This window comes from Cloeon dipterum, chromosome 1, assembly GCF_949628265.1.
Source record: "Cloeon dipterum chromosome 1, ieCloDipt1.1, whole genome shotgun sequence".
In the NCBI taxonomy this organism is placed as follows: domain Eukaryota; kingdom Metazoa; phylum Arthropoda; class Insecta; order Ephemeroptera; family Baetidae; genus Cloeon; species Cloeon dipterum.
Window position 1 is genome coordinate 29,421,859 of NC_088786.1, and position 17,446 is coordinate 29,439,304.

The following is a 17,446-nucleotide window of genomic DNA, read 5'->3' on the forward strand; positions in this document are numbered from 1 at the left end:
CAAGGGCTGACAGAGGGCTTGATACATTCATTTCGTCGGCCATAATGGTGTCCAGCACACACGCTGACAACGCTAGCTGCCCCGTTAAACTCCGCTTTGCATGTTTGCTGGTCATTCCGCCTGCTTGTGTAATGAATGCATTTCCTCACGCCAGTCCAAATTAAGCAACTTGATCACCCTGGGGCCGCCTTTTTCAGCCATTGTGCTCGCGGCTGATTGAGAAGGCAGTGGTGGCGAAATTGGACGAGGCTGCATGTGTGCTCTACAAATGGCTTCGTAGATTGAGTTGCGCTGCTTGATTTAGTTCTAAACCTTAAGTAATGAGTTTTTACAGACCAAAATCTCTTCCGTCTAGCGATATCAACTAACTTTCCAGCTAAAATTACTTTTATACGATTTTCTTGGTTCAGTATTGTAGTGATCTCATTGCCAAAATTAAAATTTGTAAATTTTAAGTAGTAAAAATAAATTGTTTTTGCTTATTAAACATCTCAAATTCATGTTTCAGAAAGAAATATAATTATTAATTTTGCTGGAGTGAACTAATTCATTTCATTTAAACGGAAATGACTTTATTGAATCAGCATTGGTTAATATTTAAAATCAGTTGTCTGCATTTTGCAAAGAGCTTTTCTAGTGTCAGAGCAAGGTTGGTTTCCCAGTCCACCTTTTCTGAGAGTAACGCAGGATGACTCTCCCGCATTGACAGTCGACGGTTGCCCCTCGAGCCAAAGGTCATTGGTAATGGTTGTGTCAGTGGGCCATAGAAACTGTCCCGACTCGCGGAATGTGTTAGTTCCAGCAGTCCATAAATCGACAAATCCATGATCTATAAAAATTGCGTTGCATGAAAATTGAACATCGGGGGGTATTATAGATTTTCTTGCATTTTCTCTCCGTCTCATTGTTCAAAACTTGTATTTCCATTGGGTAACCGATAACTGCTAGATCCAAGCAAAGACCTTTGCAGAAATTTCTTGCGTCCGTCCAATTGTAAGACTATGAATGACAGAGAGATTATCAAAATGAAGAAATAAGGACCATTTATTTAAGGTTTTACGTCAGTAGAGAGTACATAAATCCCTCCTGCTTCTATTGGTGCAAAAAAACCTGAGTCAACTGCAAATTTCAGAATAGCATCAGATATATGAACTTGATATCTGGAAACTTACGAAGCTTCTGACGGCATTCAGGTGTATTGTTACGCTGAAATTTCATTAAGGGTTTACCAAACTTTTGAGTTTAGAGCTGCACGGTATAAATATACTTACCATTACCGTGGAGGAAGCCTCTACGAAAAAAGCTGATTGAAAGCCGGGGAAAACTAGCAAGATACCCAGAACAAAGAAGGCGAACGAGGCAGACATGTTGGCTTTGAAGAAATCGGCAGATGACTGCTGGGATAATGTCTCTGCTGTTAGGTTTGATAAGAATTAGCTAAATATAATGAAATTATTAAAGACGTTTTCGTTGTGTAGGTCATCTTTTGCCCTTATGTAAGGTCAAAGAGCATTTATGAGATTAAATATCTTAAATGTACTCCGGTTTCGTAACAAATGAGATCTTTGTGCCATCTTCAGTCTTTGAATAGCATAAAATATGTACGAAGTCATCGCCATTAATTCGTTTGACAGGAATCAACAAATCGCACAAAAATTGCGTAAAATTACATTTTTCACGTGTAGTGTTAAAAAAACGCTTCAGTGCAATGTAAACTCTCTTCCAGTACTATACACACAGGTAGCGAACAATTTTTTTGAAAATGAAAAATGAATTCCCTACGCGTTCGCTTCACACTCGAATCAAGGCTGTCATCAAGGGAGAGGCGACGCGTGCGAAGCGGTTCGTTGTTCGTTTTGCCGGCGGATTAACGCCACGCGTGCGAAGGCACGTGAACAATAACCGCGCACATGCATACACACCCGCCGTACCTGTCCGAGCATTGCCAATTAGATTCGGGCCAATTAAGCTGGGGATGAGAACCGCGTGTCGGTCGGATAACACGGCCCGACGATAATTGGCGCGCGCCACACTCGCTGTTGGTGCAATTTCGTCAAAGGGCTGCTATCAGAGCCACCGCTGCCGTGAGGGCGTGTTAATGTCTCCGCCGGCAGGTCGTTTAAAAGTGTTCGGCCGTGCGCGTCCGGTTCTTATCAAGCGATTAGAGGAGCACCACCTGCAAAAAGGGGAATTGGACTGCTCTTTGAATTTCCCTTTGAACCACCGCTGAAGCATGCTGAACAAAAATTTAACTCTATCTTTAGCAGAGCTGCAACTTATATTTTGGCTTTGAAAATTTATCAATTTTACTAAAATTGTTAAACAGCTAAACACTTTTTTGCAACAAGGACATCAGGGGAAAATTTTAATTGGATTAAGCTGCTTGGCTGATTTAGTTTTGGAATTGATTACGTGGTAAATGCTTTTAAATCGAATTCTGAAGCCAGTTTCGTACAATCTTGATTATTTTTGATGGGATAAATTCTCCTTGAACAGAAAAAAATAAATTAACTGTGTAATGTTTAATTTCCTGAAAAAGTGTGTCCAACTTCGCAATAGTTTTATGAAGTATCCACCACAATGAATGCTCGTCGCAAATTTTGCATTTAGAACGAACTCTTCCAAAATTAAATTTTCGTAACAAAATAAGCTCACTTGTCAAGCGACTGAAAATGATCCGTCATCCCTTGTGGACCGCCAGCCGCAGTGTTTTTGTCGCTCGCCCGTGGAATCTCCCCCTCAGTTTTTGGGCCTATCATGTCTCTTTTCCGCGGAAATGTCAGAGGCATGTAGGACGAGACCACTAATTGCGATGTAAACAGCGCTGCGGATTTATTTCCAGCGCTGCCACAAACGACTGTAGCATCCGCGCTTATGTCATTACCTTAATTGAAGGCTGCTCGGAAAAATGGCTGGCTGCGTGTGCCAACGGTCGTTTGGAAGCGGATTTTTGGAAAGGCGCTCAAGCACCTAGCTCTAATGGAATTTAATTTTGTGTATGATCTACCAAGTGAAAAGAGTTGGGTTTTTTTTAAACTCTTCCAGTTCGCGCAATTTCCCTCTATGCAAAGCCGAGATTAACATATAGAAGTCACAATGGAGAGATCATTTATGAAAAACTTTTCTCCCATGCTCACTTAAAGGCATTTCTGCGAACTACTAGTGTACGTTTGCAAACTTTTCCTCGTTAAAATCGTATATGCAGTTGTAAAAGTAATCGGCGTAATCAACAACGGAAAATAGGGCGTGCGCAATTTTCCATATTTGCATTTTACGATGGCGAATTTCCACCATTAAAACGTCGAAGTGCACTCGGCGTGGGCACTCGGGACGCGGCGTGAATGATGCAGGGTTATTGCTTGCACGAATGCACGAGATGCAGGTATACTGACTGCTGCGAGGAATGATTATTCTTTTGTGCACGAGCGCGGCGAACAAGTCTATTTATACGCCTGCTCTGCAGCAATATTGATATACACCTCTCGCATTTAATGCCACTCGTGTAAATTTATTCGCTCAGCGTGGCTCACAAAAGCACAAGCTTCAATGTGCCGTAAAAAACTACTCTACTTATGAATATTCCCGCGATGAAATGAACCAATAACAACAAATCAAATTATTGAAAATAAACCAACTATGATATTTCAAAAGCCTTAAAACGGATGGGTTTATTTACTTGAATGAATCGTGTACAGAACAACTATGCTTCCCTTCAGTTGTGATTAAAAAAATATTATCTTTGAACGTGTTGGGAGTTCTGACCTTTATTATAGCCAAGACGACTATTTTTAGCACGTTTGGGCTCTTTTGAGATATGATTTACAAACGGGCTTAAGGCTTTTTTAAAGAAATTTATTAAAAAATATTACATCTTAAGGGACTGCCAATTTTTTCTAAGCGTATTTTCCTTTATAGAAAGATCTGCAGGTAATATGAATGGCATCTGACAGATTTCGACGGTTTGGAGTGATTAAAACCATCTTCAATATTTTTAAGCCAAGTTTATGCTCTATTGGGGTGAACAGAAAAAGTCACCCCCCACAAATTCCCTTTCGATCCTAAAATTATACAGTAAATATACTACTTATAATCATTATTTTTAAAAGAAACCCGCAACTTACTTTATATTTTGCAGCTGTGTTATATTTTGGTTGTGATTAATAAGATTTATTGCGCAAATGCCATTATAAATTACACGTTCTTCCTATCAACTCGTGATTCGTCAAAGCCACAATTTATTCTCGGCTTATCATGACTTATTTCCGAGCTGGTCACAAACGCGAGCAGTAATTTCAATTCGACTGACTTTGTTTGTGCTGCGTTATTTGTTTCAGGAACTCTTATCGCAGCTGTGCGGGCTCCGAGCAGGTATAGAAACACAGGTAGGCGCTGCAAAATGAATTTAGTTTCAAAATTTAAGTTTATTATGGGCTGACATTTATTATGGGCTGAATTTACTCGGTGCGCTCGCTTTCAAACTCAATACTGTTGGGCGACATCGTAAATTTGGATTCTTTATTGTTTCGTTCCACTGTTGTTGGTTGAACATGTTGCAAGCGGTATTCGTTTTAAAAAGCAGAACGGATCGAAGCCGAGTTATCTTTTAAAATGGCTAAAATACACCAACTCGATGGCTGGGCACTCAATGAGAGAGGCTGCAGGCAATTTCACGGGGTAAATTATTGGTTTGTAAAATTGCATGCAAATATATTTGTGGTCTCGTCGGCAATATATTTGGTTCGTTTAGTTTAGAATTCTTTTTTTCCGGCAGAACAACTTCCCGCAGAGCATTAGAGTCACATATTGTCAATGTCTAAAGCAATATTTTTATGCAATTGAGAATTTAAAAAATCTACATTTTCCCTCGTTGCCATGCTGAAAGTCGAATAAATAAAATGAACTGAAAACTTTACACATGAATAATAAGGCTTCAGACTTCAGATGATTAGCTAAAGCATGAAGGGAATAAACGCGATTTGTGGCCTTCTTTGAAATAACGAAAAAAGTACGGTTCAAATTTATACAACAAACGTACGTCACTCCTATAGTTTTTTTAATGTGAAATAAAGTTTTCGAGTGAGATTTATAGATTTTTTTCATTAAATTGAAGCAATTTTGCTCAATTGTCTCGTAGAAAACCTATAGCTTGTGCATTTTCAGGGCGCGATCCTTCGAGGCTACAATTCTGCCAGCTTGTCAGTTTGCACACTGCGAAAGACAGCAAAATATTTTGACGTCAACATCTTGCTCGAGACCTGAAATAAATTTTGCGAGGATTAATCGCCTCAGCGTGACGAAAGTAGGGCAAAACAAGGGCAAAAACGCGCGCTGGCAGCTCTCGAGCCGTGAGAATAATGATTGCGCGCGCGTCTAATTAATTCACACAGGTAGGGTAAGATGAGGCTGAAGAAAAAGGCAGGAGCAGCAGCACAGGTGCTTGCAGCGCCATGCATTCACGCTGTGCTGTGTGTACCGTGTGCTCTTATACGCGGGAGCAGCTAGCTTGATAAAATTTAATGAGTCTCGAATAATTATGAATTCCAGCGACTCATTTTGAAGTGTCTGCAGCAGAATCGCCGCCGCTTTTTTCCCTCTTCTGATTAAGCTGCGCTCTTGGATGGGGGTAATTAAAGATAAAGTCACGTAAACGCTTGCCCATATTGTTGCGACACTTCGTCGAGTCCTCCACATCGTTTCTGCACTAGAGTTTTGAGATAATGCTAAAATCTTTATTGCGGACGACGTGAAGCCTAATCCACATTTTCCAGATAATTTTGCCTACACAATAATTTCATATTATCCTTATTTCCTTTGCTATTTTTCTTTAGATAGAGGATAATGTAAAATTTAACGCTCTCAATTTTTCAATTTTATGAATTTCAAATTTATATTACGTAACTGATTAATATTTTAGTATTGGTCTAAAATATCCATGAAAATACAGCCGCATTTTGCTTCTTGTCGTTTAAAAACTTCGTGTTTTGCCTTGATGCTGTACACTTCTGTGTTTTTTTTATTATTATCATTACTTTAAATAGCACACACAGTTTTTTCTTCAACTTTCAAACATAAAAATTATAAATAAATCGATTCTACAAAGTTGGAAATGTACATACAGGAATATCAAGTGTTATCTGATAAATTCGTTTTTGAAGCGTCAAAGCTGTAAACCTTTAAATATATAAATTTTATGAGACACCACTCAAAAGACTTTTTAGGGCGTGTGTGTATATAAGATACAGAAGGCAATGGTAGAAAGTTGTTGCTTCTCCGTTGACAAACAGTTCTTTTGGCTTTACTCAAATTTGATCTCGTAACTCCTTCTTTGCGAGGGCGGAGACGAAGGAGGCGGTTGGCGCGTCTGCAAATTGAAATTCAATCGAGTGAGTACACCATTCGAGGGCTTTCCGCCGTCGTTCTTTGATAAAATCGACTGACGAGAAGAGACGAGAAGAGACGAGAAGAGTGATATTAATTACGCTGCCAGTCACGCCGCTAATTGAGTGCCGGCTTCTGATGCAGAGTTTAGATCAAAGCACGTTTTCTGATATAGTGAGCGAATTCGCAGCTTATTGCTCGCTAGAAATGGATGCATTGCAGTTGAACACGTAACACGTTACACACTTCGGTGAGCAACACAATTAATCTATAATAAGACATCACATTGCTCGTTCAAACACATTTTATGTAAATATATCAAACTACGTGGTGTTGATATATATATATACGCTTTTCTAAATTATATTTGATCCGATTTTCGCAATACGTATTATTGGTATTGGCATAAGTATATAAATTTGATAAATTACTGTCTCTTCGAAAGACTTGGTGACACAATAAGCAGTTTGAAAAACGTATTTATGCGCTTCTTAAAAAAAAAGAAAATAAGTTTACTGTTGTTGTGTGCCGTTTAAATTACTGCTGAGGAAATATATGGCGATATTTATAAGAGTATGAGTTTTGGTCTGTTGAAAATGAGTGCGAAACGTGTTTGAAAACATTTTTTATTTAATATCACCTTTAAAAAGAGATGGAGTTTAAAAACATTGAAATATTCGAGATTTATTATTGCGCATATTTGCGGGGAAACTTCTTTAACTCAATCCAAAATATATCGTTTTTTGCATTATTAAAGGTAGCAAAACTTTGAAAACAACATATTGTCTGAATGCTTGCGTATTGCAGGAGTGCCGTTCAATGAAGCGTGTTTTCATGCTATGCTGATGGATCGAAATAAATCAGCCGCACTTGTTATCAACGGAGGAAATGAGGGCAGCAATCGTTGAGGTCGCGAATCATTACGACTCAAGCCGCAAACAGTCAAAGTTGAGCACGGCCTGTTTTTTTAACGCCGCCCATCTACGCACTTTTACGATTCAACGAACTGACCTACTCGGCCCAATTGAATTTGCGGCCCTTGACTTTCAATTTCGCGCATAGCAGTGGTGCAGTCAAGAGGTTTCAATTACACCGGCAAGGCTAATTGCACCATTACAATCAATTGTCGCAGTTGTGCACAGCGAGTAAGCGGGAAACTGCCCTCGAAACGCACAAATGTACAAAGAGCTGAGCTTGTTGTGTTCTGACAAAACACGGGGGAGAGTCGCTAAATCAAATTAATTGGCGCCACTTACTCGGAAGCAATTTCAGCGGCCAAGCCAAACGCGCATCCTTTGCACAACACGCAACTGGCAATTCAGCTTTAAGAGCCTCTCTCTCGCTCTCTCTCTCTCTCTCTCTCTCTCTCTCTCTCTCTCTCTCTCTCTCTCTCTCTCTCTCTCTCTCTCTCTCTCTCTCTCGTCGTTGCTTGCTGCATCGCAGGTGCTTTTTTCATGCCGGGGGTGTTTCTGATGTCGAAAACTTTGAGCTAATTATCCACTTGGAACGGTCCTGGCCAGAGGAAGATGTTGCTTTTTTGCTCTTTCTTGATTACAAGGCGGTGCACGGTCCCCGACTTGAAAACAGATTCTAAGAATATGGTCAAAGCGAGACTTCCTTAAGGAGCAAAAATAGCCAATAAGACGCCGAGTTCTAGATTTTGCAAAATTTCCTCTTCTCTTTGTTTATTTGGCGAGTCCTTTCATTGATAGAAAAGTGTATTCAGAGCGCAATTTTAACATCAAGAGAATATTTGGTAAACAAAATTCAATTTATAATGAAAAGAGAGGAGGAAACAAAAGTTAGAATTTCAATGTGGCGCACGGTTTGTGAATAAATTTATTGCTCTCGTTTCGTTAAACAGTGAATTATGACAAGTAGAAAAAATTCAAAGCATTTATCTAGTTATAAATATACAAGATGAAACATATATCATTAATTTTCCAGCTCAAAGATTCAGCCTCGAATAAAATGCGGTCATTAATAAACCATCAGCGCAAAAAAGCCATTTTCCCGAGGACGCGTCATCTGTATCTAAAAAAAATATATTACAATCCCTAGCACTCAGCTGCTTTCATCCTGCAAACGAACAGCACGCATCCGGCAAAAAATATGTTGCAATCGTGATGCTTTTAACCAGATTTGCATATTTGTCGCAAGCTGCCTCTTTCTCTTCTCTCTCATTCGGGATAAACAGAGAAATAAGAGAGGAATATGAATTTCTGATGCGATGCAGTCTCGCTGCCGACTCGCATTTCTATAACGCGAGGTGTACGTAATATAAATAAAATATGGCGTGGTGCTCATGAATATTCGCGTGCAATGCAGCTGATGGCGAAATACATACATACGAGAAAGAGTCAAAACGGTCCCGCTCAAGATATGATAATTACGACTCGCTCTCCAGGGACAATCTGCTCCCTCGGCCCCAAGCTTTTTCCTTTACTGCGTGCTTTTTGCCTCTCGCGTCTCCTACCCTTAAATAATAGCCTGACACCGGCACGAGAAAGAGAACTTTTATCCGACCTCTCGTAGAACAAGTATAGTTCTTAAATTTAACAAGACGAGCAACAACAAAACTTTCAGCAGCCTCTTCCGCGTCGTTGCAAACTTGACTTTTTCTTTGTCTAGTGTCAGAGAGTAAGAGCCTCAGTTTTTTAAGTCGAAAGTGACGCTATTGAGATTGCTAAAAAACACTTCAAGAACTATTTTTAAACATTTTTTATTTTGATAACCTCCATCACATTGATGAGAAATTTAACACGCTAGCTGTATTCAGTTTAAATAAGGTTTTAAGTCTTTTATCTTTCCCCATAGAAGCTTGCATGAAAAGTATTAGTTAGGCCTGACAAACTGTGAACTTTACAGTCAAGACAATCAATTTTGGCACAATTTCTGCCTAGTTTTAACTTAACAATTTAATGAGTAGCTCTACGCTAGTAAAATGCAACATTTTTTCCGTAATATAAAATTTAATTGAAAAATATTGACCAAGCTAGTCAAAATATGTCTCTTAGAGCATAATATAAATTTGCAAATTACGCAAAATACACAGAGTTACAACAACATTCTGGCGAAGTTTCCTTATATATTATATTTACATAAATATTATGGTCGTAGTATGTACAGCTCTAGGTGGAGTATCATTCTTCAAAGGCGGGTGATTTCGTTTTGTTTTGGATGGCATAGCAAGCACAAACGTTTGCATATTTCAGAGGGCGACCGACGCAGCCTTCTCTTGTTCCTGCAATGTAAATTTTAATGAGTGCCTCTTTAATTCAGCCGTCCATGCAGCGAGCAGCGAGCGGAGCTGCTTTGAATGAGGCGCGGCCTGATAAAAAATAGCTACCTGGTGGGGAAATCGCAGCAGTGCGTCTTCCAAAACCAGCTCGAGATCTCGCCTTCCTAAAACGTCCGGAACAATGTTCTGGGGAAAAAAATAAGGCGGATGAATAAAGACCTCGCAGCAGCATCCTTCCTGGTCCTAATTAGGGTTTATTATTCGCAGTGTGAACGAGAGGGACGCTTATGTATAATGAATTTTCATATATTTCGTATTTCGCCTTGGATTTTCATTTTAAATGTCATGCTGATCAAGTTTATTTACTGAACAAAGGGCCAGTTTTACTTTTTATTAATTTGATTGCTCAGATCGTGAGTCATAGCAGATGCCAGCAGACGGAACCTGCTTTTCAATGACCTTTGACTTCTGATGCTTTTGTATTTAAATATCGATCCTGCAAAAAAACTAAATTCATACTCTTAGAAGTAACACGGTTTAATCGAGTAATTAATTTGCAAAAGTTTAGACGGTGCACTGATCCTCTCTCCATGATATTTATATAATACAATTCAGCTCAACAAAGATGAATCGTCTGCAGAGATCAGCCTTGAGCGTTGCATCAGCATCAGCACAAACAGATTGTTTGTTTTGAATCGAATATGTTTTGTCGAAAGTGAAGGCAAACATCAACAAAAGATTCCAATGACCGTCAGTGACATGCATTTTCCTAGCGGCATGTAAACAAACCGATAAAAAATCTAACCTACATTTCGGATTGTGGGTAGCACCGCACACAATTTCAGACTCGAGACCAAAAACAAAATTTCGCAAGATATTTATAGAGAAAGAAAACTCACCGTGACTTTGATTTTGTTGCCAGCCTCCAGGTGGATTTCGTGCTGGCTGACTCCATCTCCGACTTGTCTGTGCTCGTAAATTCCAAAGTACGGGAAGAGCTTATCAGCGACGCTGCAATGCGAATTTACTGTTAATGGACACTGGCTTGGACAGGACAAATGTTTGTTTTTTACCTGCCGATATTAATGACGTGTCCCTCTTCCTTCGAGTTCTGCATGTCTCGCAACACCTCGGTCATAAAGGCGCAGTGCAAGTAGGGAGAAATGGTGCGCGGGTTCATCAGTTGGGTGTCTGCAAAAGAAAATCCGGTTCGCGAGATGAGTAAACAACTCTTTATTGAATCACGTGTCTTGCGCTCGACCAGCGGCGAGATTTGTATCAACAGTAGTATTTTTTCCAACCTCAGCAATAAAGCAGGCGAGACAGTGCGTTTATAGTGCTTGTCGCGGTTATGCGACAACATAAGGTGAAGGATTGCGTGCGGTTGCTAAGGAGAATTATATTGCAACCGAGTGTCCGGTCAATGTGATTGTTTACTGGTGAATCAGCGTGTAAAAACATTGAACGTTATATTTTTAACTCAAGAGTTGTTTGCAACTGTTTCTATGTGTGAGGTCAATCCTATCAGGTATATAGATGGCGAATAGCAAAATTTGGAAGTGAAAACGTATGAAATTTCTCTTTGATATTTTTTCACAGCTCAACAATAATGTTTAATTACTAGCAAAAATTCTATACCAGATTGCCGAGTATTAAAAAGATAAACTGTAAAATAGGATTTTAATGATTTAGTCTCAAAATAAATATTCAAAATTTTTATTTTGAGTGTAGAGTTCTTCAGATTATTTTTATGTTAAAATCAACAAATGGATTTACAGGTGCAAAAAAATTAGTTTCCAAAAAATAAATTTTGTGAAAAGAAAATCTCTCTGATGGGGCATAAACAGCGAATCAGGATGAGCATTTATTTGATCAGAGGCAGTGTGCGTGGCGGTAAATATTTGATATGTGGCCAAACAGAAAAGTTGGGATTAAGGCTGATCCGCAAGGCCGGGACTCATCCCTGGGCGTGTGTTTATTCTATTAGGGGAGCGGAAAAACAGCAAAAGGGGGAGCGTGATTTACGCCGACTGGAACTTCTTTTGCTCCAGCCATAAATTCATTATGATTTTTACCTTTATGTGCCTCTGCATTGTTGATGAGAATGTCCACGCCGCCGAGCCGGGCGCGGGTCCACCTCAGGACGCGCATAATGTCCTCGCCTTTTGTGATGTCGCAATTGTGAGCGTAAAGGGTTCCGGCGGTGCTGCCCGGGACTCGGCTGTTATGCCCAGAGCTCTGAAAAATGAACGCCCACCACTTGAATCTCGCACTCGCTAAATCTTTGCTTTTTGCGACGCGCGAAAGGGATATATATTATGCTGGTTGGGGTGAGTGTGAGGAGGCTTCTCGAAAATGAGCGCCGTATTGTGCTCCGCAATGACACGAAATTGCTTTTAAATTAGTGCTACTGCCAGAATATAAGGAAAAAAGAGGTCTTGGCTAAAAAACCACTGTAGGGCCAAATTAAATATAATCTTTTGTATAAGACTGACATTTCGTGAGATTTGTAGAATGAGAGAAACACAACTCTGCAGAAGAAAAACTGTGTGGTGACCTTCTTTGTCAACGAGTAAAATCCGACTTCTCAACAATTTTTGAGAAAATATACAGTGCGTTGCGAGAGATTTCGTTTTTCTTTTTTGCCATTTCTTGTATATTTTCTTTCAATAATTTGTATTATGAATTGCTTGCAAGAATAATCAAGTATGTAAAAAAGTTAATATATAAGTAAATTATAGTTTTTTGTCTTTCTACTCCTTCTCACTTTGATTTTGAATGTAGTGATTTTTAATAAATTAAAAACAATATACATGTTGCCCTATTTCCCTTCAAACAACAGGATAAGAACTATAAAAAATTTGACAATTTTTTTGCTTAAAAATAAAATAGATCTATATCAATTGAAAAAGAATATCTGATTATTTCATTTTCAGCAATAAAAGATAAATAAAAGAAAAGTACTCACTCCTAAATTATCCACTCTTTTGGCTAGTCCGACGACACGTACGCCGCGGTTGACGAGGTGGTTCGCCAGCGAGGGCCCAAACCCTTCGGCCACCTCGGTGAGGAGAGCGACTTTGCCTACCCAGCGGTGCATTGCAAGAGAAACTGATGCTCGCTGCCTTCAAGCGTCTTCTTTTAATCAAAGCGGCACGAAACTGCGTAATACAAACGCTGTGTGGTGTGCCCTTCGCGGACAACCGCGTGCGATCAGCCTGTATATAACAGCAGAGTGGGGTCGATGGTAGTGGGACTGGGACTCTGGCGCGGTGTCTGTCGAACGCGATCGTTGTTGATTTGTATAGGCACATGTACTGGTTCTCTTCGCTCACTGTTTTTGGCCGCAGCCAGTGTGAAGTCCACTCGCGGCTGCTGGTTATTGCTTGTGATTGATTAGATTGGCGCATGAATTAGATGTTGAGATCCTTCTTGACCTTTGGCTTTAGCCCCTTGATACTTAGCAAATTGCGACGCAATTCTTGAAGCATGGACAACCACATGTAGAACAAATAAAACCTTTTGTGCTTTAATACTTTATATATTGGCGAGCAAAAAGTTTGGTTTTGATTATTTTAGTATTTTGCTAACTTTTGGTGGATGAAGTTATTAAATCGAATTATTTACTTCAAGGAACAGATATTTTCCCTCGCAAATCATACACTATTCTGTAAAGAATTGATCAAAAAAATAGTTAAATCTTTTAATTTAACTATTTAAAGGTTTCCTTTTGAAAATTAAGCTTAAATCTCATCTTTTAAATCGTTGATTTTTATCATTTCATTTTTATATATGCCAAAATTTAATGACGTCTCTTAATTGTTATTTAAAATCCCCTTCGTTCCTCAAAATACTGAATGAAAATTGAAAACTATCAACAGAGAAGGTTTAAAGTTTCATGCAAAAATAAACTGGAGTAAAAAAATGAAAGCAATTACAATCTTTTTTTATTTATATAATTCTTTGGAACTTATTTTGGAAGAATATTATAAGTGTCTGGCTTAATTTCATGTGGTCAATATAAACACTGTAAAATTGACTAGTGTGGTGCAATTAGTTTCATATTAATCTATATTATGATTGAGCAAGGCAACTGATTCAATTCTATTGAAAAGTATGCGTCAATACAAAACCAAACGATTGTTTTACACGAAGCCATGTAAATATTTTATCTAAAGTTTTTTCTTTATCACTTTGCGATTAAGGTATTTTATTCCAATCTGTGCTTGAATATTTAATTCCATCGCTCAAGATCCTCGTGTAAGAATGCCGATCATTGCGTAATGTCATCTCTTTGGCGGCCGCCTGTCAGACAAAAGAAACCGAGTCCCGTAAGGATCAGGGCAGGAGAGTGAGCTACGAGACGCAGCTCACGTGCACCATGCATGCATTCACTTTTTATGACGTGGTGCAAATGTGCGGGAATACACGTACGTCTCTCCTTCTCTGCACACTCCACTCTTTCCTTTTGTTCAGCACGTTTGATTTACGAGAATCTGTGTCACTGTTTTTTTAACCTGCGCGCCTCCGCTTTTATCGTCGGCATTAAAGCGACGATTTGTGCGGCACTCAAACGACAGCGTTGAAAGCACATATGCTGTATAGCGTTTGAAATGAGAGTGATTGATAAAAGAGTGATCATCCTCGTGTAATTTGTTTGCTAATTCTGCTCAAAGGGATGCGGGAAAATGCTCTCTGGATGAAAAATTAATTTATTTCTAGCTCTCTGGTTAATGTGATTGAGAAACTCATCGACTTTAATTGGCAATGCTTTTTACAAAATACAGTTGCGTTTCATCACTTTATCTTATCAGATATTGTTTCCTTCTTGTGAAGTTAATCATTTCGAGGAAACTTGAAAATGCTTCATCCCAGAATTTTCTGCACTCATACTCAAGGGCAATTAATTGACGCGATTGAGTGCTTGAAACTGCCTTGTCAGAGTCGCTTCGAAATGATACATAATATGTAATCCAGATTATTTCAGCTTCAATGCTGCAGAATTGAAGTTAAACTAACAATATGATTGAGCTCGAAAACTCCATTCGAGGGGTTGGCTGTTGAATAAACATTACTGAATTTGAATCGTGTTTTGAACTGCATGTTTTTTTGTTTCAAAAATTCAGTTGACTGATTTCTCTAAAGTTGACTTGACTGCCATCAATCCTTCTTTATAAATTTGATATCTTAATGTGCTATTGATTTAAATAATTTTTTAGAATAATATCAAAATTGGAAATTAATATTTTATTGAACACCAGTAGTTTACTACCATTTATAACAGACAATTTAATAACATAATAGTTATTTGGGTGAACTATTGAATGTTGTGAAACTTTGGGTTATGCTAGAAAATAAGTTTTAACAAATCAATTTCATTTAGAGAGGAAAATAAACACTTTAAATAATGAAATTTTGCGATGAAAATTGCGAACTTCTAAAAAGATAAGCTTAAAACTCGTACCTGCTGCTTGCGGTAGTTAAGCATCTTAATCTTTTATACGTCCTCTAAATTTAAGAAAATAAGGAAGCACGGAAGTTCCTTCAAATAATTGATGATGGCTTTCCTGGAGCGATTCTTTATCGTACAGCTCAAGCCTTAACCTTCGAAAATACCGGCTCACTAAAGTTGTATGTAACATCTCATTTAAGGTCATTGAAATCTCTCGTCTGCGTTTGGTTGAGATGGCAGACAAACATTCGCCGGTGCTCAATGAGTCACGGAGTGTGCGAAACTGGTCTTATACTTGCCAGACGTCATGTACACACTAGCATATACTCACAGCTGTTGATTCGATTACGGTAGTTGGGATTGAGTATTATAGTGTTGCATGACTAGGCTCTCTTGCACCACTCTCACAACTGCATGGTCTCGAGCAACGAGTTTTTATTGCTTCCACGACATTATTAGAAACAGGGCAAAAATTCAATTTGAGCTGCTCGTCGTGCAACCAAGCTTTTTTTCTTTGCTGCGGCCGAGATAAGCATTCAAATTGGGCACAAACTATGCTCGCAATAGTTTACTAAATGGGCAGCATTATGAGAGGTTAATTTTAATTCAAGATTAGATACGCCGGAAGGGTGGAACGGAAAAATTGTTTACCTGCGCTCGCCGCGTGTTATCATTTGAACATGCAACGGCTCACGTCGATTATTGGAACACGCTGCTGGTGAACTGTTCGAGACACTTTTGTTTAATTTCCACTGCACATGCGATGCTTTTCTCCTGCCGAGAGCAGGGCAAACACGACGGTGCGCGCTTTGTTAGTTGGTTTTTCATCGGAATATGCCATGTGAGTTTAACGTAACATTTAAAGCTGATTCCTATTCTCCTGGAAAAATGATTTTCCCATAATAATATTCGGGCACTATTGAAAGACCTCTAGCGAGTAATAGGTGCCAGTTAATTCTGATAGGCTCATCATGGAAAACTTAAGATTATAATGGAGAAACTTTGGCATCTCCCATTTTTAGTATGTTATTCAGCTTTATATCCAATGCTAATGATCTGATAGCGATGTATTTTTTTAAATGGGTGGTTTTAACAAACGTGATTCTCTTAAGGGGCGAGGGATTCTTGATTTCTTTTTTCTTTTGTTTTTCGGAATCATGTTCTTGAAAAGATGACTTGTTAAATGCTTAAACAAATATCATGATGTCGTATTTTTATTGTTTTTCAAATGCCATTTCAGATTTACTCAAGTTTGTAAATTAAATTCAAATAGCAGTAATATTAACTTTCGCCAAATGCTTACCAAGCAGAAAAAACCTCATAATAAAATATCAAACACGACGCTCGAAAGAACAAAAATGACAATAAATTTTGAGAACAAAGCAATTTTTAGGTAAACCTTATAGCTCTGCCAATAAAAATCAAGAGAGAAAGAGTTCAGTCTGTTCGAACTATGAAATATTCGTTTCTTTTCTCCGCGCGCAATAATATTATCTTTTGTATGCCGTTGTGAAATCAGTAATTCCGCTCGGATGCCTTTTTACTTTTTATGGCAACGGGGTAAGAAAAGTCAGTTCAGTCAGGTGCCGCGCTCCATCGTTGTAAATTTTGCATACACACTCGCACGCTCTCTCTCTCTCTCTCTCTCTCTCTCTCTCTCTCTCTCCGCGCTATTTGTGCTCGCGCATATGTACATGAGTATGTACCGAGTACATACTCTTTCCAGTCGCGTCGTCTCGCGCGCGATTATATCAATAATGTGAAATAAAACGGGAAATTTACATGCGAGTTTGACATAATGTGTACTTTTATCCCCACAGCGCGTTTGCTGCTGTAACTTTCAGAACGAGCGATATTCCACTTTGCTAATTTGCTGCACTCTGAGTGAATTTTAATATTTCAATGCAGATGCGAGTTGCCGACGAAAATTTATGAGATAAGAAAAACTGGTTATTTCTTAGCTGTGCTTTTACGAGCGTGTGCAGCCAGTGTGTTGGTACACTTTTTTGTTGCCAGCAAAACATCTTGGCGGTTCTTTATTTTCTTTGCACGCGAGCAAAGTGCAGCGCTTGCTTAGCTGGAAGAAATTTATTTGATCTGGATTCTCAGGCAACCTCGTTTTGTGTACAAACCAATATATATAAACATGCATAATGTTCTTTATGAACCGTTCCAATCGATTGATGCATTAAATCAACATAAAGTTGGAATCAGTTGAATTTCTCCGACTGAAAAAATGTGGAAAATAAATAAAAACGACCGTTGAAATATTAATAATGGTATCATCCATAAGCTGTCTAGCTAAAAGCTCTTCTGTGGTGAACTAATAATATTGGAAAGAAGTACGTTATAGATTTGTAATTGTTTTAGACACA

General features: G+C 38.7%; 2 protein-coding genes across 3 annotated transcripts; both read right to left on the reverse strand.

The window, feature by feature from the left end:
* Positions 1 to 550: 550 nt before the first annotated feature.
* LOC135934039 (uncharacterized) lies at positions 551 to 1,429 on the reverse strand. Its single transcript, XM_065475543.1, has 5 exons — positions 1,272 to 1,429; positions 1,173 to 1,206; positions 1,061 to 1,119; positions 888 to 999; positions 551 to 829 (listed from the first exon to the last, which is right to left on the reverse strand). The coding sequence occupies exons 1-5, from the start codon at positions 1,365 to 1,367 to the stop codon at positions 591 to 593; spliced, it is 540 nt and encodes a 179-aa protein (XP_065331615.1). The 5' UTR covers positions 1,368 to 1,429; the 3' UTR covers positions 551 to 590.
* A 7,655-nt stretch (positions 1,430 to 9,084) lies between these two features.
* On the reverse strand, positions 9,085 to 12,830 carry LOC135947980 (farnesol dehydrogenase-like). 2 transcript variants are annotated; one of them, XM_065497004.1, is made up of 6 exons: positions 12,588 to 12,830; positions 11,695 to 11,857; positions 10,693 to 10,810; positions 10,519 to 10,630; positions 9,728 to 9,862; positions 9,085 to 9,622 (listed from the first exon to the last, which is right to left on the reverse strand). In XM_065497004.1, exons 1-6 carry the CDS (start codon positions 12,717 to 12,719, stop codon positions 9,590 to 9,592), a joined length of 693 nt encoding a protein of 230 aa, XP_065353076.1. In that variant the 5' UTR covers positions 12,720 to 12,830; the 3' UTR covers positions 9,085 to 9,589. The 2 variants fall into 2 exon arrangements, with proteins under 2 accessions (XP_065353076.1, XP_065353077.1); XM_065497005.1 differs by having other exon boundaries at positions 9,728 to 9,805; positions 12,588 to 12,801.
* Positions 12,831 to 17,446: the final 4,616 nt, after the last annotated feature.

Bases quoted from the DNA above. Each gene is read 5' to 3' on its own strand.
- LOC135947980 (XM_065497004.1), bottom strand. From the start codon at position 12,719: ATGCACCGCTGGGTAGGCAAAGTCGCTCTCCTCACCGAGGTGGCCGAA. The intron at 10,631-10,692 runs GTAAAAAACAAA...TTCGCATTGCAG, and splicing joins CACGTCATTAATATCGGCAG to CGTCGCTGATAAGCTCTTCC. The intron at 9,863-10,518 runs GTGAGTTTTCTT...AACCCTAATTAG, and splicing joins GCAACAAAATCAAAGTCACG to GACCAGGAAGGATGCTGCTG.
- LOC135934039 (XM_065475543.1), bottom strand. From the start codon at position 1,367: ATGTCTGCCTCGTTCGCCTTCTTTGTTCTGGGTATCTTGCTAGTTTTC. The intron at 1,207-1,271 runs GTAAGTATATTT...ATGAAATTTCAG, and splicing joins AGGCTTCCTCCACGGTAATG to CGTAACAATACACCTGAATG. The intron at 830-887 runs GCAAGAAAATCT...CAATTTTTATAG, and splicing joins CAATGAGACGGAGAGAAAAT to ATCATGGATTTGTCGATTTA.